General features: G+C 37.5%; 1 protein-coding gene across 1 annotated transcript; it reads left to right on the plus strand.

Annotated features, from left to right (window-relative positions):
- The first annotated feature begins 41 nt into the window (after window positions 1-41).
- betaCOP (coatomer subunit beta) lies at window positions 42-20,851 on the plus strand. Its single transcript, XM_071673444.1, has 18 exons — window positions 42-178; window positions 1,549-1,669; window positions 2,056-2,285; window positions 3,527-3,696; window positions 4,128-4,335; window positions 5,079-5,216; window positions 6,106-6,298; window positions 9,815-9,917; window positions 10,768-10,930; window positions 11,313-11,424; window positions 11,625-11,817; window positions 16,369-16,476; window positions 16,594-16,747; window positions 17,742-18,026; window positions 18,410-18,674; window positions 19,453-19,598; window positions 19,835-20,077; window positions 20,442-20,851. The coding sequence occupies exons 2-18, from the start codon at window positions 1,579-1,581 to the stop codon at window positions 20,511-20,513; spliced, it is 2,874 nt and encodes a 957-aa protein (XP_071529545.1). The 5' UTR covers window positions 42-178; window positions 1,549-1,578; the 3' UTR covers window positions 20,514-20,851.
- Window positions 20,852-24,250: the final 3,399 nt, after the last annotated feature.

The raw sequence follows: 24,250 nt of genomic DNA on the forward strand, positions 1-24,250 counted from the left end.
ATCTAGTACTAAATTATCAAAATCAAAGTAATAATCTTATTGTCTCTAGTGAATATATATAAACTAAATATTATGCCCAGAACTTCAACAACTACGCATATGTTGTTGACGTTTGATGGTGTCCGGAGCTTGAGACCTGAAATATCTGTCAATCGCAAGAACAGCTGTGTTAGATAAGGTATGTCGCATTAGTAATCAGTTTTAGAAAGCAGGTAGAGTAGTCGTTTTGCCATGATATGTTAAATAGGACATAAGGAAGCAATAGTACTTAGTTTTATATTGTTTGTATTGGGTTCATCTGGTGTTGCTGATGAGTTGGCCGGGTGAGTGTGGCACGGGTGGATGAGATAGATTCACTGATTTCTAAGTGTGAGGCCAAGAGATATTATTATGTGTTATATGTACCCTCCATACTTTGTGACTCTCTTTGACATTTACGAAAGCATTTTCCTTTACATTTTCGAAGCCATCTTCAGGAGGGTTTTATGGAGAACATTTCGATATTTGAATGCACCCAAGTCCGCTTATTGCTTCTTATCTTTAATCCCTTCGTTTAAGCATGTTTTAATCGATGGAAGTGTAATCTAGGTCCTTGGTCGTGTTGATATATGTGTGTGCACGTTTTGAATTGCTTATTTACAGTTGATGATACATAAACCATAACGTAACTTGTATTTTGATTATTACTATAACAGTTTAGATGTGCATGAAAACTACTTCTGGATAATGAGTAATTTTGTTTTGCAATTGTAATACTGAAATATTATCAAGGGAATAGAAGTTGCAGAGCAGGATTCAGAGCATTATACTTCTTTCTACCATATTGATTATGGTGATAGTTTTGAACATCAGGAAAATGTGTTGTTAAGATAGAATTAGTTAAAGTACTTATGAAGAAATCAGCAGGACTCAAAAAACATGCCTAACTTCTCTCCAGCCTAGATTTATATGACTGTAATGCCAGTCAAAATATGCTAGACACATCCATAATTGAGCATCACTCCAGCTCCTCACACATTGCAACAAAATTGATATACTGAGTGGCTATTTTTGCCGTCATGTGATATCCTCACAGCTAGCCACATTCACTCACGCCCTATCTTTAGTTGTCATGTGCAATTCAATGATAACACAGATAAGAAGATAGAATTGTAATTACTCCCAAATAAGACTATACAACAACCCTTTAATGTTCAATAAGACTATACTACTTTATCCTAGCTGCTGATAGAAAGAAAAATGAGAGAGCAGGATATCAAGTATATTTGTTACATTTACAGGTGTATGTGCGAAAGATAAGTCTATATTTCCTATTTCAGCTGTGATTTTAGCAGCTAGGTGAGGTTAGGTGAAATTTGTAAAGGTTTTATTGATATTCTATTGGTACTTTTCCTACTTTGATATTAATTAACTTCATATTTGCCCTGATTTTTGTATCCCAGTGATATGTTATTTTGAAGTGTTTGGTTGATGATAAGCTTTGTTTTCAGGCTCCATACTTATAACTCGGTTTGGTAGCCATGCATTCACAATACCCATGTTTTACAGGTGGGAGTTTAGTAACCCCAGACATCAATCATGGGGAGTCAGGAGCAGCCATGTTATACCCTAATACAAGGGCCAACTGACACAGAGCAGCCCTCAGAAATGCAGCTCAAACAGGACTTGGGTAAGATTTTTTTCTGTGTTTACAAGTATGATAGAGCCTCAGGGAAGGAATAGTTAAGCTTACTTAAATGTAAATGAGTGAATGCAATAACACTGGATGGGAGAGCACAGGTTTTATATTGATTATTTTCCTCTTCCCACAACCATTTTACCTTGAAAAGTCTGGTCTACATGCTGATTAGGAGTTCTAATTAATGTATTATTTTTCTTGTTTTGTTTTCCCTTCACTTGAAATGGCCATGGTTGGGACATGTTTTGCCAGTGCCATGTCAGTCACTATGAAATACAATATTTATAAGAGTTGAGATGGTAGAGTGACATTTGAAGTTGTAGAAGAGATGTAAAAGCAGTGGAAAGGTTGATTAAGAGCCTTTTCTTCTTTTCCAGAAAATGGTGATATCACTGTCAAGACCGCAGCCCTCAAAAAAGTTATTCAGCTAATTCTGAATGGGGAACGTCTTCCTGGGATCTTGATGACAGTAATCCGTTTTGTGATGCCTCTTGAAGATCACACAATAAAGAAGCTCTTGTTGGTTTTCTGGGAGATCGTGCCGAAGACAACAACTGATGGCAAATTATTGCAGGAGATGATTCTCGTGTGTGATGCATATAGGAAGGTGTGCTACTTACATAACAAGATTTGTCATTGCTTTTATTTTTAAGGTTGGATAGAATTTATACAGCATACTATTCAGAATATACAGTGATGTCAGTATCTAAATCTTCATTTTCAGTGTTTATGTTAGTGGAGTTGGAAAGGATGTATGCTTTTACATAGACAATAGGTAATGGGTATAGAATTAAGAGCTAAAAGGAAGTGCTAGTAAACCATTTTACATATGAGCAGTAGAAATATCATAGAAAGATTAAGAAGGGTTTTGTAGTGATGGTGAAGGAATTAAGAAAGATATTTCGATTAAGGTTAGAAATTTTATGTTAGTAACAAAAGAACTCTGCAGATGCACCATTGAGCTACATTATGTGGACGGAATGAAAAGAAATTGAGATGTATGGTCATGATATTGATAGTAATTATGATGATAGGGATAATGCCTACTTCAGTGGCCACCCAGATTTTATTTACAAAATAAGACAGGCTTTTGATTCTGTGGACTTGTGAAATTCTGCATGCTTTGATTAACTAAGGTATTCAGCATGAATTACAGTTGTATGTGTAGATTGGGTGTTACATCAACGTAGCAGTCATATAAACAATTAGAATGTCCTGAAAACTAGGTTACAAATAGTTGATCAAGGTACTCCTGAATTACCAAAGTTTTATGAACATTTACGTGTAGTGCAGGCATTTCTTAGAATTTTCATCTCCTTGAAGAGTTTTTCTGAATCATAAAGTTTTCATTTTTATTTTGCAGTATGATTTGGAGTTTGTTGCTGAGAAAAATGAATATTTCTAACAAAACAGATTTTCATGAAGGATGAGTCTTGTGAAAGATGTAGACTTCATACTTTATTGTGACAACATATCTAATTGTATGTTCTTTAGGTTACCATGATTCCTTGCTACATTTTGTAGAATAGAGGCTTCACAGAATTATTGATACATTTATGTATATGCACATATGTTTTGCAGTATATTTCATGCTTTTGAATATACAGCTCATGGACAGTGACTTAATGGAGTACATGTCATGTCAAGAATTTTTGAAATGGTATTTTGAAAACACCTTTATTTATGCTATGGGCATAGATCTTTTGTGTTATAAGTGGTGGTTGTGCTTAGTTGCACATGCTTTTTGGGTGAAACGGGCTTTTTTCACCTTGAAATGTATATCTGAGTCATGTTTGATTTAGCTTTGGAGGAAGTTGTTCATTTGGGTAATGATTTAAATCTCTTCAGGATCTGTCTCACCCAAATGAATTTATCAGAGGATCAACTTTAAGATTCCTGTGCAAGTTGAAAGAGCCAGAGCTTCTGGAACCTCTAATGCCAACGATCCGTACATGTCTTGAACACAGACACTCATATGTTCGGAGGAATGCTGTCCTTGCAATTTTTACAATTTACAAGTAAGTTTTGTATTTTTGTGCAGTGCAGTAGTTAAAGGTAATATTAAGAAAAAAGCCAGTATTATTCATTCCCAGAGATTTACATGAACTGTCTTTATTCTTAGGATATTGCTTGCAGGTAATGCCATGCACAGATCTTTCAAGGGATTATGGCACAGGTGCAGAATATTGAAGCACACCAATACAGATTATTATTTTTACATATTTGCTTTATAAGGTTAATTGTTATTAACAGCATTAGTCTTCATGTAAGTACTATGATTTAAAGAAAAGCTATAATAATGAAAAAGCTATTGTTGAGAAAAGGGCATTTCTAGTTCATGGAACAACAGGAGCCATGGCACTTGCCATGTCTGCCAGTGCTTTTTGTATGTATCTCCTTTTGTGGATGTTTTGTATGACTCAGTTTTTGCTTTATCATCATTCATCAGGAACTTTGACTTCCTGATCCCAGATGCCCCTGAATTGATCTCTAACTTCCTGGAGGGGGAACAGGATATGTCTTGCAAGAGGAATGCATTCATGATGCTTATACATGCTGACCAAGAGCGTGCTCTAAACTACTTATCTACTTGTATTGATCAAGTCAATTCCTTTGGGGATATTTTACAGCTGGTTATTGTGGAACTTATCTATAAGGTGGGTGCATATAATTGTTTTCTTCCTTTTGAGATTATAACATCAGGTTCATTCTATCAGCTGCTGTTAACATGTGGTAAAGCAGGTAATTAAAAGATATAGTATGCAGTGAAAATGATTTTTCCAAGAGATGAGGCCTGTATCCCTTACTAAACTTCTTTTTTTTTTTTACACAGTATGAAATGGAAAAGTATGTTTCTTAGAATCACATCTCCAAAGTGAGTCTGAACATGGAACTTGTTTTATGCTTTTCAACATAAGTTCATATATATCACATGGCAGTTTCAAAATATAGAAGGTAAAGAGCTCTTTGTATTTCTCTATCCTTACAATTGCAGGAGCAGGAGAGCACTTTCCCATGCATTCCCTAGCTCTCAGTCATAGAAATATGGATCTCTACTCTCATATCCATTTTCTTGCAGTGTTGGAATGGAGCATTGTGCTTCCCATACCCTTTAATCCCCACTTTTAACTCATTTCTTGCATCCTTATTTTTAACCTTATTTTTCTCAAGCCATCAGGAATTGATAACAGTAGAATCAGTCTTCCTTTGAATGTTAGGGACTTGTATGATTAAGTAGACTGTCAGATTTTGTTTTTAACCAAGTTAGCCACTAAAATTGTGGTAATGCATCATTTGAGGTTTTGCATTCTCCAGTGAACAACAGTCTGCTCATTTATTTGATATGGCAGTGATGGATATTTATGATTTTTATAACTGATTTAGAACCAAACTATTTCAGGTATGCCATGCAAACCCAGGAGAAAGAGCACGTTTTATAAGGTGCATATACAACCTCCTGAATTCCAGCAGTCCTGCTGTACGTTATGAAGCAGCTGGGACTCTTGTGACTCTCTCCTCCGCACCCACTGCCATCAAGGTGAGCAGTTCTGACTGTTTAGTCAGTTTGTTTTGTTTAGAAATTTTTTCATAGAATTTTGGTAATGATATGTTTTGTATTTATCCCTGGGGATAGGGGAGAAAGAATACTTCCCACGTATTCCCTGCGTGTCGTAGAAGGCAACTAAAAGGGAAGGGAGTGGGGGGCTGGAAATCCTCCCCTCTCGTATTTTTTTTTAATTTTCCAAAGGAAGGAACAGAGGAGGGGGCCAGGTGAGGATGTTTCCTCAGAGGCCCAGTCCTCTGTTCTTAACGCTACCTCGCTGACGTGGGAAATGGCGAATAGTATGAAAGAAAAAAGATGTTTTGTATGATATGATATAGTTGATGGATTGTCTACCACCCCTTAACTAACCCCTACAAACTGCTTTATAGTTTACCATGACCGCTTTAGATACTCTGCTTCTGTCCATTGACAGTATGTCACCATCCATGTATACCACAGCAATGTAACTCATTCTGTCCAATGCATGCTTCTTGTCATCCTGGATATTCAGGCTCATTTACTCAAAAGCCTCCGTCACTTCATCCTTTACTCTTGGTCCTCCTATCCTAATCTTCTTGCTACCTGAACTTCACTCCACTTGACTGTTTCTTAGTATTTTTCAAAGCAGACACCTGGTCCACACATACATTCTCTACCTCTCTTGAAGCCATGCTGCTTCTCCCCAGTCACATATTGTGTCCATATTTTTTCTCATAAATTATTTGTTGCCATTTCCCACCACTCCTGATCCTGACAGGAGTGAATCCATGAAGCTGTAGCAGCCCCCATACCCCATGAAAAAAGGTTTGGGGGTTTTAGAATTAATGTCTTGTTTTCGTGGTTTTGTAACACGTTTGTTTTCAAGTTAGAACTTTATTTTCAGGCTGCAGCAAACTGTTACATTGAGTTGATTGTTAAGGAGAGTGATAACAATGTCAAGTTAATTGTTTTGGATCGGTTGGTAGCACTGAAGGACTCTCCACAGCAAGAGAAAATCCTGCAGGAACTAGCCATGGATGTCCTAAGGATTCTTACCACCCCTGATCTAGAAGTTCGGAAAAAAACACTGAATTTGGGTGAGATTATCATTGCATATCTTAACTCTTTGTTGTAGCTTTCTGCTCTATATTGTATTTTAGGAATTATTGCTTATCATTTTGGCCTGCTATATCAAAACTCGTAGAACATAAAAAGAGATATGTGCACTTCTGCTTCCAACACTAGCTGAACATTATTAGTCAGGTGAATATTTAATCTCAGCAATTTTGCCACTTTAAAAAGGAATTTTTTCATGCGCTTAAATAGGTATGAGCTATAGAGAGACACTTTCCAATTCATACACAGTAGATGGCTGGTATGTTGAGTGCAATGGGTCTTCCCATTGCCTTTGGGAGTTAAATGAAGTGATAGTTAATTAAGCCAATATGAAGTTGGATTAGCTAACTCAGGTCTATGTGTAATGTGACTAGCAAATGTCCCATAGCTGGTTATTTCAAAAGAATGACCACCTCAGTGTTGGTCAGCTTAACTTTTGATATGGTAAGGTCTTTGTTTCCAGTTACCTCAATAGGTCATTCCTATTTGTTCCAGCATTTGTATTTTTTAATTAATTTTCTTGCATTTCAAAATTGAGCTTGTCAGGCTGCCTATTTGTATCTCTCTGTCGTCATTACTTCAAGTGTTCCTGACACATTTTCCTAAGCAAACACCTGGTTCACACATCCTTTACCACACTTGAAGCCATGCTGCTTCTCCCCAGTCATATGTTATGACCATAATTTTTTCTTATGCATTATTTCTTGCCATTTCCCACCACTGCTAGGTAGCATCGGGAACAGACAAACAGTGGCCATACTCCAAAGGAGCCTGTTTCCCTGATCCTGACAGGAATGAAGCCTTGAAGCTGTAAGAGCCCCCATAATAAGTGTTTGGAGGTCTTAAGATTAGTCTTGTTTTCATGATTTTATAACACAGTTGTTTTCAGTTAGAATTTTATTTTCAGGCTGAAGTGAACTGTTAAAGCTCATAGAGCCTCATAGCCCCACTTGCACTTATCTCAATCCCTGTTGTCTATTTCAAAATGAAACATGGACAAACACACACTTAAAAAGTGGTCCTTACATTTTCCTTATGTACACCAGATTTACTCATCAACCTCCATACTCAAAGTACTTCCATTGTATCCAATCCCTAATAAGTCCTTTGATATTTTCATAGGAATTATCCCTAACCCTTTTGAGTTCTTGCTGTACATGTGCCCATGTCTGGTCTTCCATACCTCCATGTAGCTTTCGTTACACCATTCATGAATATCATCGTAAAGGGCTTCAAACGCATGACTTTCTAATGACTTCATCTTATAACCTCATTCTTCATTCTTTTTTCCAGCTGTACTGCTTTATCTCTACTGCTTTTTAAATTTCTTATCTCTCCTGAGCCATATCAACTTGGATTTCATAGCCTTAATCAGTACTGGGACAAGCACTCCATTGTACAAGCCTCTTCCATACTCTTTGCTTAAATTTTTTCCATTCACCAGAGCTATTAGTGGATCTTCAGTAATGAAATTTTCAATCTATCTGTATCTCTGACACTTTTTCCCAACTAGAACTCCCTCGAGTGGGTCTCCATAACTGGTGAACTCGTGTCGCTTCTTTGCCTTTAGTGCCTCAACCTTAAGAGGCCACTGGTAGAAGTTAACTCTAACACAGTGTTTGCAGAGGCTCCTACCTAATGTTCCTACTGACTACTACTAGTAATGCTCCTTGGTACCTTCTACTTCTACTTAACCACTTAATGATCATTTGTACCCACTACTTCTGTGTAATGCTCCTTTGTACCTACTACTTCTGTCTAATGTTTCTGCCTAAATGCTCCTATCTTTTGATAATATATATTGCTCCTACCATTTTGCCAAAAGGCAGGGCTAGCACATAGTGCTCATAGCAGCAAAATCTTGAGTTAAAAAGAATGAGCTGTGTGAGTTTAGTGTTTTCAATTGCTATACATGACAAGGTAAGATTGTATGTTTTTGGGCAGAATGCCAGTAATCCATGAGTAGGTGAGGCAGAAAGAAAAGACAGCTATTTGGGTCAGAGGAGAGCAACTTGACAACCACTGAAGTGCTTGCTCACTATATAGCCGTCACTAACCCTCCTGATACTCAGGCGGATGATGCTGTTAATATACCTGTTACATACCTTACTTAACTTTACCCCTGGATATTTAAACTTTACCACAAATTCGTTTTTCACTATGCAAGTTAGTCCTTCAGTCTCATCCTCCTTTCCTTTCTAAAACAAGCATCTTACTTTTATTTGCATTCACTTTCAACGTCATCTTCCTTCATGCACCACTGAGCAGGCACACCATTCTTTCCAACTCCTCCTCTGAGTAAATCAGCAAAGCAGTACTATATGCACATGACTGCTGTAGTTTCCTTTTCATTTCTTCATTGTAAAGGAATAGCACAGTCATCCCACCTTGTTCTCATCTCACACAGTTCCTCATCTTTAGAAACATTAAATATTGTGGATCTAGATTTTGTGATGTCACCATAGAACAATTGATGTCTTCCACCCAGCCGAACATGTGTAAGAACATGCCCCAATAAAGCATCATTAACCTCCAAACAACACCTTATGAGTTTTGCTGCTTCATTCCGAGCAGATATGAACCATTTCCACAATTCATAGAAATCTGTGTTTGTTTAATGATTCCAGTAGTTCAGGATATTCATGCAAATCTACAAAAACCGAGATTCCAGTTAGATCATGTATGTGGAATACTCAACCAAGGAGTGTAGTTAGTTCCTTTTAGATTCAATGACTTGAGTAACTGACCATATTATTCAGTTTTCTAACATTTCCTCCTTTACCTTTCTTCATGTTAAGCTCTCAATTAGACATAGAAATAAGCTTAGATTGCAATACGAAGTGTCCGTTAAACCCAATTTATGTGTTCTGAGATTTTATTGTTTCAGGTTCATTTTTGATGTAATTTTTAGCTAGACATGGTCAGTTAGGCAATAAAGGATTAAGGTCTTCATTTTCTTCCTTGGATACTTAGTTTTTCTTATGAAATGAGTACTTTCTTGTCTAACCAGTCCTATCTTTAGAGGGCTCATATTTATCAATGTATCTTCAGTGTAGTCAGAATTTATAACTGAAATTTATTACTTTTGTGTGTGTTATTTAGTTTTTCTTCTTTTTTTTTTGAGAAAATTATTGCATGATACCAGACTTCATCTGCAAGTTGTTATGTCTCAAGTAAGAAGTCACCTTCAACTGGCTGTAGCACTGTTAGCTGATGAACAGAGCACAGCCATTAAGCACTTGAATTCCTTAAAGGAGATGGTGAATGTTTTGTCAATTCCTCAAAGGAGATGGTGAATGTTTTGTTAGTTTAGTTTGGCTTGCTGCTTATTTTTGGTACAGTATAATGACTGGTTGGGTTACTTAGTATGTCTTCTAAGTATTTTTTTTGTCAAGTACAGAAACTAGTCTTCAAACAAAACCATTAATGAGTATTTCATCTTACATTACCACCTATTTCACTAAGAGGAAGTTACTCAGATATCACTTTTCACACAGCTTTGGAGCTTGTAACATTGCGCACAGTGAATGAGATGGTGGAAGTGCTAAAGAAGGAAGTAGGCAAGACACACAACACCGTAGAACATGAAGACACTGGCAAGTAAGTGTCCTTGTATTTACTCCAATATAATATTGATTGTTTCCTTGATGTAACTGTAGGTATTAGATATCATGTTGGTTTGTTTACTAAAAGAAGTGTAAAAATCATAGTGCTAAAACATTTTTCATATGAATTAGCTAAGAAGGAGGATTTGGCTGGATTTTTTGAAATGTGGAAGAGTATACATTTAAATGCTTGAGTTTTATATATGGTTGAATTTTGAATAAAGCAATGTAGTTATTGAACATGTAACATTAGTTTTGACATTGGATTACCATACAGTATACTAAGATATTTATACATGTTTCTGTTTGTCTGATGTGTATGTTGTTTCTCAGCATATATAAGGGTGGTCTGATGTGTATGTTGTTTCTCAGCATATATAAGGGTGGCTTGTGGGGAATCTTTTCACCGCAAATACTTTACATCTTTCCATACCCATCTGAACTAATCTGTTACAATTTTTTAACTCTGTCAATACTTCTGCATTTCCTATGGTCTACCCCACCTTTACCCCATTCATTTCTTTCACATATGTTTTTTATCAGTCGTTTTAGATCTGTTCAGTTTACATTTTTTCACCATTCTCTGTTGCCACTTTGAATTTATTGATCACTTCCTTAAGGTATTGCTTGCAAAGCTCTAGATTTCTAATTCTCTTTAGTCATGTAACAGTACAGTATTTTAAGAAATATATTTAATTCTTCCCAAATCACCACCATATGTAAACAAATAACCTTGCTGCACTCATTTCATTTGCACTATATTTTTAGAACCCTAATTTTCATGTAATCCTCAAGGATATTCAAATGTAATGTTTTGCACAGTTTATTATCCTCACTCTTACAAGGTACCGACAGCTACTTGTACGCACCCTGCATACAATCAGCATGAAATTCCCAGAGGTGGCTGCCAGTGTCATCCCTATCCTAATGGACTTTCTATCAGACAATAATGAATTTGCTGCTACTGATGTCCTTGTCTTTGTCAGGGAGGCTATTCAAAGGTTTGAGGTAAGCTGTGTGAGAAAAATGATATTTTCAGAGTATCACTAGTGCATTTGTTTATGGTATAGATCGATCATGATTAAGGAATACTTAATTACAATTAGAATTATTGGTCAAGATACATTGGAAAGACTTGATAATGTGGACACACTTGATCAGGCAGTCTTAGTAATTTTCATGAATTCTTCCCTTGTTTTTGTGTTTGTAGTTGACACCTGAACTACCTTGCAGAAGTCTATGGCAAATTTTTATTGCATTACTCTTATATTCTTCAGACTTTAAAGTGTAGTAATAATCAGTAATTGAAATATTCTCCTTTTGCAACCTTTGTGAGTTGGAGGTAGCATGTAGAGCATTTACTTTACCATTGCCCTGGTTTCTTCCACAGGGATTGCGTCCTCAGATTATTGAACGTCTGCTTTCAGCTCTGCCAACTATTTGCTCTGTGACTGTACACTGTCACACTCTTTGGATTTTGGGAGAGTATGCCTCAACCACAGGTATTTTGCATCATTTTTAACAAAAAATTACATTCTTTTTAGTGTTTGTGCATATATAGTGATGATATTGGTTGCATGTTGAGGTGACACAGCTGTCTCAATGTTCTTATTAGGTGGTAGTAGGTTTATATGAACTTTTGTGTATTTCTTCCTCCATCTGGCATATAATGATAACAACAGATTATATATACTGCTGACAGGAGAGATTTTGGGTGTAGTGTCAGCTGTGAGGGGGACTTTAGGAGAACTGCCTATAGTAGAGGATGAGATGCGTAAGGCTGCAGGAGAAGCAGGGGAAGAGGATGGCTCTGCAGACAAAGCCAGCCAGCAGCAACAACAGAAGGTCACAGCTGATGGTACCTATGCCTCACAATCTGCCTTCTCAACAACCACGTGAGTATTCAGAACATTGAGCCTAATGTGCTGATTTACCCTTGTTATTTTTTAACCAATAAAGCTAAAGATTTACAATAAAAATAACTGTAGAAACAAAAGAAGGGTTGATACTGATATGAATATTATCAGAAAGAATGAGATAACTGATCAGGGTGTGCTGAAGTGGTTTGAACATATTGAGAGGATGAGAGAGGAGAGACTAACTATGAGGATGTAAGTGTCAGAAATAGAGGGAGCAAGCTGTAGTCCCTTCCTTCTTATGATTGCCTACTAGATGTTGCCATATGACAGGGCTAGTATGCTATGCTGGTCTTGCTTTTTGGGTAATGGTGTTTCTGTGAACTGTCACTCCATATTTCTTGTTTGTTAGAAACTGCAAAAATGCCAATTTTCTTAGCAGCTACTTCTTTGATGAAATTATTCGAGTTTCATCAAGTATTGTCTTTAAACATGAATCTGATCTGAATGTTTTTCTAGTCGCTCCATGTATGTTTGTTCTCTTAGTATTGGATGGAAAAAGTACTTCAATTTCTTATCTTGATTTTTCTATATCTGTATCTCTGAGAACTTCCATCATAGGAGTGACCACAGCAAAAGAGTCTCCTTTTATACCATTACATGTATTCTGCCCCCATTTCTTTCCCTCCAGTATTCTTCCACTTTGTGTCCCCATGTCACAGGTGGTCTTCCTCTCACACCAACCGCAGTAATCTTACTATTATAAACTCTTCTTCGTTTCACTCAGAGTGAAACGAAGCTCAAGGGTAAAGGGGAAGAGTGGTTTGGAAATGTCTGGGGAGTGAAGTCAGGGGTTAGTGAGAGGACAAGAGCAAGGGAAGGAGTAGCAATACTCCTGAAACAGGAGTTGTGGGAGTATGTGATAGAATGTAAGAAAGTAAACTCTAGATTGATATGGGTAAAATTGAAAGTTGATGGAGAGAGGTGGGTGATTATTGGTGCATATGCACCTGGGCATGAGAAGAAAGATCATGAGAGGCAAGTGTTTTGGGAGCAGCTGAATGAGTGTGTTAGCGGTTTTGATGCACGAGACCGGGTTATAGTGATGGGTGATTTGAATGCAAAGGTGAGTAATGTGGCAGTTGAGGGAATAATTGGTATGCATGGGGTGTTCAGTGTTGTAAATGGAAATGGTGAAGAGCTTGTAGATTTATGTGCTGAAAAAGGACTGATGATTGGGAATACCTGGTTTAAAAAGCGAGATATACATAAGTATACTTATGTAAGTAGGAGAGATGGCCAGAGAGCGTTATTGGATTACGTGTTAATTGACAGGCGTGCGAAAGAGAGACTTTTGGATGTTAATGTGCTGAGAGGTGCAACTGGAGGGATGTCTGATCATTATCTTGTGGAGGCTAAGGTGAAGATTAGTATGGGTTTTCAGAAAAGAGGAGTGAATGTTGGGGTGAAGAAGGTGGTGAGAGTAAGTGAGCTTGGGAAGGAGACCTGTGTGGGGAAGTACCAGGAGAGACTGTGTACAGAATGGAAAAAGGTGAGAACAATGGAAGTAAGGGGAGTGGGGGAGGAATGGGATGTATTTAGGGAATCAGTGATGGATTGCGCAAAAGATGCTTGTGGCATGAGAAGAGTGGGAGGTGGGCTGTTTAGAAAGGGTAGTGAGTGGTGGGATGAAGAAGTAAGAGTATTAGTGAAAGAGAAGAGAGAGGCATTTGGACGATTTTTGCAGGGAAAAAATGCAATTGAGTGGGAGAAGTATAAAAGAAAGAGACAGGAGGTCAAGAGAAAGGTGCAAGAGGTGAAAAAAAGGGCAAATGAGAGTTGGGGTGAGAGACTATCAGTAAATTTTAGGGAGAATAAAAAGATGTTCTGGAAGGAGGTAAATAGGGTGCGTAAGACAAGGGAGCAAATGGGAACTTCAGTGAAGGGCGTAAATGGGGAGGTGATAACAAGTAGTGGTGATGTGAGAAGGAGATGGAATGAGTATTTTGAAGGTTTGTTGAATGTGTCTGATGACAGAGTGGCAGATATAGGGTGTTTGGGTCGAGGTGGTGTGCAAAGTGAGAGGGTTAGGGAAAATGATTTGGTAAACAGAGAAGAGGTAGTAAAAGCTTTGCGGAAGATGAAAGCCGGCAAGGCAGCAGGTTTGGATGGTATTGCAGTGGAATTTATTAAAAAAGGGGGTGACTGTATTGTTGACTGGTTGGTAAGGTTATTTAATGTATGTATGACTCATGGTGAGGTGCCTGAGGATTGGCGGAATGCGTGCATAGTGCCATTGTACAAAGGCAAAGGGGATAAGAGTGAGTGCTCAAATTACAGAGGTATAAGTTTGTTGAGTATTCCTGGTAAATTATATGGGAGGGTATTGATTGAGAGGGTGAAGGCATGTACAGAGCATCAGATTGGGGAAGAGCAGTGCGGTTTCAGAAGTGGTAGAGGATGTGTGGATCAGGTGTTTGCTTTGAAGAATGTATGTGAGAAATACTTAGAAAAGCAAATGGATTTGTATGTAGCATTTATGGATCTGGAGAAGGCATATGATAGAGTTGATAGAGATGCTCTGTGGAAGGTATTAAGAATATATGGTGTGGGAGGCAAGTTGTTAGAAGCAGTGAAAAGTTTTTATCGAGGATGTAAGGCATGTGTACGTGTAGGAAGAGAGGAAAGTGATTGGTTCTCAGTGAATGTAGGTTTGCGGCAGGGGTGTGTGATGTCTCCATGGTTGTTTAATTTGTTTATGGATGGGGTTGTTAGGGAGGTAAATGCAAGAGTCCTGGAAAGAGGGGCAAGTATGAAGTCTGTTGGGGATGAGAGAGCTTGGGAAGTGAGTCAGTTGTTGTTCGCTGATGATACAGCGCTGGTGGCTGATTCATGTGAGAAACTGCAGAAGCTGGTGACTGAGTTTGGTAAAGTGTGTGGAAGAAGAAAGTTAAGAGTAAATGTGAATAAGAGCAAGGTTATTAGGTACAGTAGGGTGGAGGGTCAAGTCAATTGGGAGGTGAGTTTGAATGGAGAAAAACTGGAGGAAGTGAAGTGTTTTAGATATCTGGGAGTGGATCTGTCAGCGGATGGAACCATGGAAGCGGAAGTGGATCATAGGGTGGGGGAGGGGGCGAAAATTTTGGGAGCCTTGAAAAATGTGTGGAAGTCGAGAACATTATCTCGGAAAGCAAAAATGGGTATGTTTGAAGGAATAGTGGTTCCAACAATGTTGTATGGTTGCGAGGCGTGGGCTATGGATAGAGTTGTGCGCAGGAGGATGGATGTGCTGGAAATGAGATGTTTGAGGACAATGTGTGGTGTGAGGTGGTTTGATCGAGTAAGTAACGTAAGGGTAAGAGAGATGTGTGGAAATAAAAAGAGCATGGTTGAGAGAGCAGAAGAGGGTGTTTTGAAATGGTTTGGGCACATGGAGAGAATGAGTGAGGAAAGATTGACCAAGAGGATATATGTGTCGGAGGTGGAGGGAACGAGGAGAAGAGGGAGACCAAATTGGAGGTGGAAAGATGGAGTGAAAAAGATTTTGTGTGATCGGGGCCTGAACATGCAGGAGGGTGAAAGGAGGGCAAGGAATAGAGTGAATTGGAGCGATGTGGTATACAGGGGTTGACGTGCTGTCAGTGGACTGAATCAAGGCATGTGAAGCGTCTGGGGTAAACCATGGAAAGCTGTGTAGGTATGTATATTTGCGTGTGTGGACGTGTGTATGTACGTGTGTATGGGGGGGGGGGGCATTTCTTTCGTCTGTTTCCTTGCGCTACCTCGCAAACGCGGGAGACAGCGACAAAGTATAAAAAAAAAAAAAAAAAAATAATAAACTCTTCTTGTGAATTCCCCATCTTTCATTCTTTCCACATGCCCAAACCACCTCAGAGTATTAAGTTTCACCCACTCGACCACCCCACAATTCATTCGCTTTGCATACCCTGCCATATCTCTCATACACCCTCTCATTACTTTGTTTGCTCCATCCAGTCATACCATATATATGTATCTACACATCTAGCTTTTTGATTATATCTCTAATACCTGTTCCATCAAAGAATTTCCATCACATAACTCTCATTTGCTCTGCAAAGTGCCTGCCTATACTCTTACATTCTTGTTTTAAGTCTGTATTTTGATAAGTAAGAGTATTAAAGAAAGTTAACACCATTCTTTGTTGGACATGCAAAAGCACACCCTGATTGTTCCTTCTTGAATTTTCTGTTGGTTAGAAGCTGTGATTCATTTTCCTGTTTTTCCTTTAATGTTCTCTCCTGCCACTTTCTTTGATAATACATCAATGTCTACTTTGTCAGATGCTTTTGCAGATTTCAGACAAATTGTGTCGATTTTTTTCTCTCTAGAGTTTCATATATGCCATTATAGGGCATTAATACACTTTCACATTAAGATATGAGATATCTCCCCATCTGAATATCTTTTTAGTGCAACCTTAGCTGATAAGGTTGGAATATTTATTGCATTTGTATATCCTGGTGGGGTAAAGTTATGTTTATTGTGATAAGATGAAAATATTTACCATGAAAATTATGGAAAATATACTTTTAAATTTTCTTTGAACAGATCATCAAGAAAGGCAGATGATAGACCACCTCTGAGGAAGTATCTACTTGAGGGCAACTTCTACTTAGGTGCTGTCATTGCCAACACCCTCGTCAAACTGGCTTTCAGGTAGCACTGTGTCTTTAGTTTTTTTATTTTTCATGATGTTCTTTTGTATGTTACCAGTATTCTCTATTATACTTGGTGTTCTGGTCTTCAAGCCTAGTATTCTATTTTATTCGCTAGGTATAGTTCTCTGGAGAGTGATGTCAGTAAACAGAACTCTTTCTGTGCTGAAGTAATGCTGGTGATCTCATCTATTGTGCACTTGGGGAAGTCTGGCTTACCACAGAAGAGTATGACTGATGACGATTATGATCGCATGATGCTGTGCCTTCAGGTAAGTGTAACGTTAAAAGTTTTGTAAGTTTGTTACTTTCTGTTGTACATTTAGTTTTTTATAGTAAATAGAGGAATCCTCCTTGTGATTAGCGGTTTTCATATAGGATTTGATGTGAAAGCTGTGTAGGTATGTATATTTGTGTGTGTGGACGTATGTATATACATGTGTATGGGGGTAGGTTGGGCCATTTCTTTCGTCTGTTTCCTTGTGCTACCTCGCAAACGCAGGAGACAGCGACAAAAAAAAAAAAAAAAAAAAATTCTGTGCTTAGTATCAGGATAGGAAAGGGAAGTAGAATTAGTATTCTGTGCTTAGTGTCAGGATAGGAAGAGAAAGGGAAAGTAGCATAAGTATTAAGCACTTGCTGAGGTAACTGTGTTAGATCACAAAGTGAAAATATTAACAAGTTTGAAAATTTAGTTAGAGATTGGAGAGTAAAAGATAGAAATTTGATATCATGAAGAGACTTGTAGGGTTAGACGAAATAGCGAATATGTGGGAGATGCCTGGAAATATAAGTTTGAAGAAGTTTGAACAAAGTGGAGGTTTGTTTTTAGTTGGTAAGTATATCTTGAATAGGTGCAGGAATATAGGACTCTGCAACAAGGTAAAAGTAAAAGTTTCAGAGTAGTTTGGGTGGAAGAAAGTAATGATGAGATTGCATAGATTTAAAAGTGAAATATGTAAGAAATTCCATTAACAATGGTTTAAGGTGATTGTGTTATTTGAAGAATATTTTATGAAAGCTATCAAACGAAAGGAAAATAAATGAAGGAAATGTAAGTATGTGGGTGAGTGCAAATAGGTGAGAGGCAAAATGATACAAAAGAGGATGTTCATGCAGTTGTGACTTATTTGAAATAGCACATCATAAAAGGTTTGGTGATGATTTTGTGACATACAATAATTTTCTTTTACCATCTTAACATGCAAAGTAGAGTTTAGAGAATAGTAGGTTTTGATGCTGCCATTAAACCATTGTTCTCCACAGGTTGTGTCAGAGAGAACTCCCAGCTTGGCATCTGTGTTTACTGAGCAGTGTCGTACAGCTCTGTCCCACATGCTGACAGCAAAGGCAGATGAAGAAGAAGCACTGAGGCGTGACCGTAAAGCTAGTAAAGTGATTGAGCATGTAGATGACCACATAGCTTTTTCACACCTGACTAAAGGCAGTGACCCATCTTCTACAGATGATATGTTTGACCTTTCAATGTCCATGGCCGTAAGTGGTGGCAAGAAGGAGGGTATTGACTTAAGCACTAGCAAACTGAGTAAGGTAAGTTAGTTCTACCTTGGTGGAACATAATGTTTCAAATGTGATTACACTTAATGAGGTTAAATAAGAGGTTGCTGAAAGGAGAAATTGTGATATCATGCTGCACTTGTATTAAACTTGGTGCACCTTCAGATTTTGTTTATTAGTCTATATTTGGAGATGCTTGAAGAGTAATGAAACCATTCATGCAGCCATAGGTACATCTTAGACTAGTTTTTCATATATAGCTTTAACCATGTAGAATTCAGTCAGACCTGATGATATGACTTTTTTCTGGGATTGTTTGGTAATGACATTCATATTGTTTGACATAGCTTCATTTTCTGTATTTCTTGTATTTAAGACCCACATAACATGCATTATGATTTTTCCATCTCGTACAGGTCACACAGCTCACAGGTTTCAGTGATCCGGTATATGCTGAAGCCTATGTGCACATCAACCAGTATGATATAGTCTTGGATGTGCTGATTGTTAATCAGACCGCAGATACACTACAGAACTGTACCTTAGAGCTAGCAACACTTGGAGACCTCAAGCTAGTTGAGAAACCTCAACCTGTTGTCCTTGCCCCTCATGATTTCTGTAATATTAAGGCAAATGTGAAGGTAGCTTCAACAGAAAATGGCTTCATCTTTGGCAATATAGGTAATTATGGGTTTTCTCCATCTCCAGTGCATTTGTATTGAGATATACTTAAGATTAAATGATTTTAGAATGTATGGAGAAGATGAACAAATAAAAACTGTTGAAGAGGATATATGTGTTTGAATGGAACAGGGGGAAGAGTTCAACAAGGAAATGAAATGAGGGATTTTGAATTAACAGAAGGGTGAGAGTTATGCTTGAGATAGAATTGGACCATTATGGTGTACAGGGGGATGGGCTGAACTAGGATATTTAAAGTAGTCTGGGGAAACCACAGAACATTCTATTTGGCATGGCTGTGGATAGGAGTCTAGTTTCATTGCAGTATGCATGATGGCTAGAGAGTGGATAGAAGTAAGTGAGGCTGTTGTTCATCTGTTCCTGACAATATCTTGCTGTTACAGGAATTGATGAACAAATACAATAAAACAAAATATTTGCTTATAACCACCTGAAATTCCCACCAGTCTGTTCTTAACCTTGTATGGCTTTAAGCTAGATCACATCTTTTTGCTCTTTAAGTCATGCTTGATAAACTTTTACTATTGAGTTTATGTTTTATGCTTTCCTCTTTTTACTATAATTTTTTATATAACTGAGTCATACCTGTTTTCCATCATATAGCAACAGAAGTCAGGAATTCCATCAGAAAAAGAATAGTAACAAAAGGTACACTATAAGGAAATAGATTTTTGTTAGTAAGCTGTAATTACCTAAATTCTGTGTATCTTAACTAGGTGAAGCCACTTTTCTAATGCTCTTTTTTGATTCCATGCAGTCTATGATGTGAAAGGATCAACCAGTGATCGGAATGTTGTTATTTTGAATGATATTCATGTAGACATTATGGACTACATTGTCCCTGCCACCTGCACTGACCTTGAGTTTCGACAGATGTGGCTTGAGTTTGAGTGGGAAAATAAGGTAAGAAGTATATCTATAGATGCATATATTTAGCAGTTTAACCATTGGATTTTATTTATATATTCTAACAAAAGATTGGTTAAAACCGATCGAGGTACAAAAATTCATAGATAACTAAAAATTTTCCAGAAAGTTTGATATGGGTTTTTGTATATCTGATAAGAGAATTGGCTTAGAAATTTTAAGAGATAAGATCAACAAGGATAGGACTGCTTACTTTTTCACCTTAATTATAGGTTACAGTAAACACCCAGATGACTGAGCTAAAGGCATACTTAGACTATCTGTGCAAGTCCACCAATATGAAGTGCCTTACCCCAGAGAAGGCCCTCAGTGGTACAGGAGATTACATGGCTGCTAATCTTTATGCACATTCCATCTTCGGGGAGGATGCCTTGGCCAACTTATCCATAGAGAAACCTCTTGACAATCCAGATTCCCCTGTCACAGGTCACATCCGCATTCGAGCAAAGAGTCAGGTAAAGATCCAGTACTTTTTTAAAGAAATTATATTGCAAAATGGGGGATTATGAATATAAGCATATTAGCTGCTTGATATAGAATTTGTGGTTGAACTAATCAATGAAAAGAGTCAGTCCAGGGCAGCAGTAGTTTTTTCTAAATGAGCATGTAATTTGTACGTTTGAGTGTTTTATCCTACTGCCTCTTTTTGGGTAAATGAATTTTCTTACACTTCTTCTAAGGTCAGTGAGCTATTCCTCCTAGAAAGTGTTTTGTCATCCTTTATTGTAGTGTTAGTAGTTGATGTAAAGTTTGTCAATTATTTGCTGCTTAATTGCTGGAGTGTTAAGTAATATCTTATGTATGTTTTATCTTTTTCAGGGTATGGCTATCAGTTTGGGAGACAGGGTTAACAAGGTACAGAAAGCAACTATTAAATCTGTGGGTGGCTAAAAAGATCCCTTCTTCCAGCAGGTGAATATGTATTACATTACATATTATTCTTGCTTTTATGTACTTGTATTTCATATGATGTGGATGGTATTATACATTCAGCCTTACCATCATTCTCAGTAAGAGAGATGACTTTGCAGTTTGTTTAGTATCACATACTTTGTTTTGTAAATAGGATTGTATCGTAGATAGATACTTTATCATCTAATGTAATCACAAGATATTCTTTGGTTTAGGTATTGTGTATAATCAAGATATGTAAGTTGAAACGATTTATATTTTTATTGTTAATTGTTTTACAGTAGCTAAGAAAAAATAAAGCACAGGTGCCACTCATATTGCATGTTTTGAAATGAAACCTTGACCTGTATTTTAATGAACCAGTTGCCAGTGGTGCAATGGTTAGTTTGGTTGGTTGAAAACAGAAATGTCATGGATTCATTTATTGGGTAGGTTGGGGCAGACTAACTTCTCATAATCCCTGCTGTGTCTGTTTCCCTAGCAGTCAACAGGTGCAAGGATGTTAGTTGACTGTTGTGGATTGCATTTTGATGGTGGTCAGCAATGTACATTTGTCTATAGACAGCCTCGCAAACAGATTAAAGAACTCTTTCTCCCTGTAATAATGGTTTTGTGTTTAACATAAACAGGCTGCAGCTATAGCCAATTTTCCCCCAAAAGGTTGGACCAGTATCCCTCAGAATGGAAGCTGCCTTAATAAAGTGGCTCTTTATTCCCCCAATTTGACTATTTAATTCAACAATTTAGGTTTTTATGCACAAGATCTTACCAAGAACAAAATTAAAACAAAATTTTCCCTAATTCCCTTTAGTCCAAACCACACTTCATTGATGCGGGAGCCATTCATCTCCACAATGCTTTGCTGTTATTTATGCTATAAAAAACATAGTTAAAATATAGTGTTACTAGTAAATGATAATGAGGCCTGAAAATGTAGGACAATGTGAGGCATTAGGATAAAGTAGATGAGAGTGATGTGGTGTACAGGGGCTGACGTACTGTCAGTGGGCTTAAGCAGGGCATATGAAATAGTCGGGGAAACCACAGAAAAGTCTGTAGGACTTGGCTGTGGAGAGGGGAAGCTCTTGTTTTGGTACATTGTTCATCACAGCTAGAGAGTGGATGTGAGCAAATGAGACCATTCTTCATCTGTTTCTGGTGCTAATATGCTTCATTGAAAACAGCATACAAGTATGAAAAAGAATTATGATTGTAATGATCATTATCACAATCTTCTCTTCCATACCTGTTTGCCATATCCTATCTTTGTGAGGTAGCATCAGGAGCAGACAGCTAAGCATTCAAGGAAAAGTCCTCACTTGACTCCTTCTTTTGGAAAGAATGACAGGAAGATAAGATTTCCAATAACCTCGATCCCACCTCTTGTAATTACCTTCTGTGGCATGTGGGATATATGTGGGTAGTGTTCTTTCTCCCTGATCCTGTGGGGTAAAAATTGATAATGATGATGATGATATGAAACTGCCAGAGGAAACCAATGGAAGGTCTGTGGTACTTGGCTGTGGTTGTAGTGCATTACACATGACAAAATTGATGCAAGGAAATGAAGCCATTTCTTAATTTGCTGATGTGGGCAGCAGTGAACAAGTATGAAGAATATTTTTAATCGTGGATTATTAAATTAATCCACAACATGGCATTGTACATTCCTCCATATAATTACAAACAATAATCTCTCACAACTAGAACACGGTAATCACCTGATAAACAATTTATAATCTGCAATAAAGATATGACTCTGAATGGAGTAGCCAGCTGTTGGCAGCTTCTGTACCTGTGAGCCAAGCAGGGACTCGAAGTAGGTGGGGCTTGTCGAAAAGATAAACAAAGTGTCGAAGATGCTGAGGGTAGAGATTATTATGGATGACGTGGGGAAGATGCAGCTTGCTTTTGATCAACTTTAACTTTCATCTCCTTGCCTTTACTGTTTATTGATACTGTCTGTCGTTGGCAAATTGGTGATTAAATATAGAATAGATGCACTCTATACATTTGTGATGATATTCTCAGTTTTTTGTTCAGTCTTTGTAAATGAGATTACTCTATACATATACGTCTTAGGCTATTGTATGATGTGAGAACAGTGGCAAGGTGTAAATTTCAGAAGCCTTTGAAATGGTAGCTCTGGTAAAGTGTGTATCCTAAAAGCCATTGGGAAAGGAAAATTTTTTTCACTTTTTACATACACAGTGCTTGACACACATTCATAGAAGATTACTGTAAAGTTTCAGATATCTTTCCTATACATTTCAGTTGTAAAGCTTGCTACATTTCTGTCTTGTTCTTATGATGAAAAAAGGAGGACTAGATACAGTATTTAGTATTATGGTAAATCTAATAAAAGAACATACCCTGTTTCTCTTTGATACGTTATGTATACCAACGAGATCATAAGTACAATGCAAAGAGTCAATAACAAACAGAAAAATGGACTAAAAACATGATTTGACCATTAAGGAAAACACTATGCTCAAACTTACTGCAATGTGTCCTGTCAAGGAAGGCTTCTTGTTTAGTGTTTTTGATTTTTTGCTCTTTCTCTCTAAGTATCATGAATCTCTTTTCATTAACTACACTACTATACAACATCCACTAATATTATCATTATCTTTGTTTTTCATGATATGTACAGATAGAGGTTTCATTGATTCGAGAGTGATTTTTTCATACTGTTTCTTATGCACTGATGCCACAGTAAGTAATGATACATGTATGAATAAGACATTCTATAAATGTTTCATATGTAATGAAGATGATTTCAATAATTTTTTGTGTACTACTGTTTCTTTCACATGGTTAGACATCTAAAGACACCCACATATGCCCAAACATATATATATATATATATGTGTGTGAACGAATGTGGCCTTTGTTGTCTTTTCCTAGCGCTACATCGCGCACGTGCAGCGGGAGGGGGGTTGTTATTTCATGTGTGACAGGGTGGCGATGTGAGTAAATAAAGGCAGACTATGAATTAAGTACAAGTGTATATATGTATATGTCTTTGTGTGTATATATATGTATACATTGAGATGTATAGGTATGTATATTTGCGTGTGTGGATATGTATGTATATACATGTGTATGTGGGTGGGTTGGGCCATTCTTTCGTCTACTTCCTTGCACTACCTCACTAACGCGGGAGACAGTGACAAAGTAAAATAAATAAATTAATATATATATATATATTATCCCTGGGGATAGGGGAGAAAGAATACTTCCCACGTATTCCCTGCGTGTCGTAGAAGGAACAGAGAATTGGGCCAGGTGAGGGTATTCCCTCAAAGGCCCAGTCCTCTGTTCTTAATGCTACCTCGCTAACGCGGGAAATGGCGAATAGTTTAAAAGAAAGAAAAAGATATATATACACACACAAATACACACCACCGGGCACACACACATACATAGTTTTAAACATGAAAATTAATTGCCCAAATCCCTTCATATATCTAAAGGCTTATGATAGATTGATATAAGGAGCATTACACTAGGGCAGATGAAAAGAAGGCAATACAACATAAGGCTTTATTTTATACATAGACTCTGCTACGACACACCAGCATGCAGATACACTAACACACTAGTAAAAGGGGTCCCTAGTAGGCCAACCAACATTAATATAAATATCACAGGGCAAATCAAAGGAACATCAAGACACCTGAACATCTCTCTGGGTAAGAAGCAGAAAGAGGAAG

The sequence above is a fragment of the Panulirus ornatus genome, chromosome 19 (genome assembly GCF_036320965.1).
Source record: "Panulirus ornatus isolate Po-2019 chromosome 19, ASM3632096v1, whole genome shotgun sequence".
NCBI classification, from domain to species: Eukaryota; Metazoa; Arthropoda; class Malacostraca; order Decapoda; family Palinuridae; genus Panulirus; species Panulirus ornatus.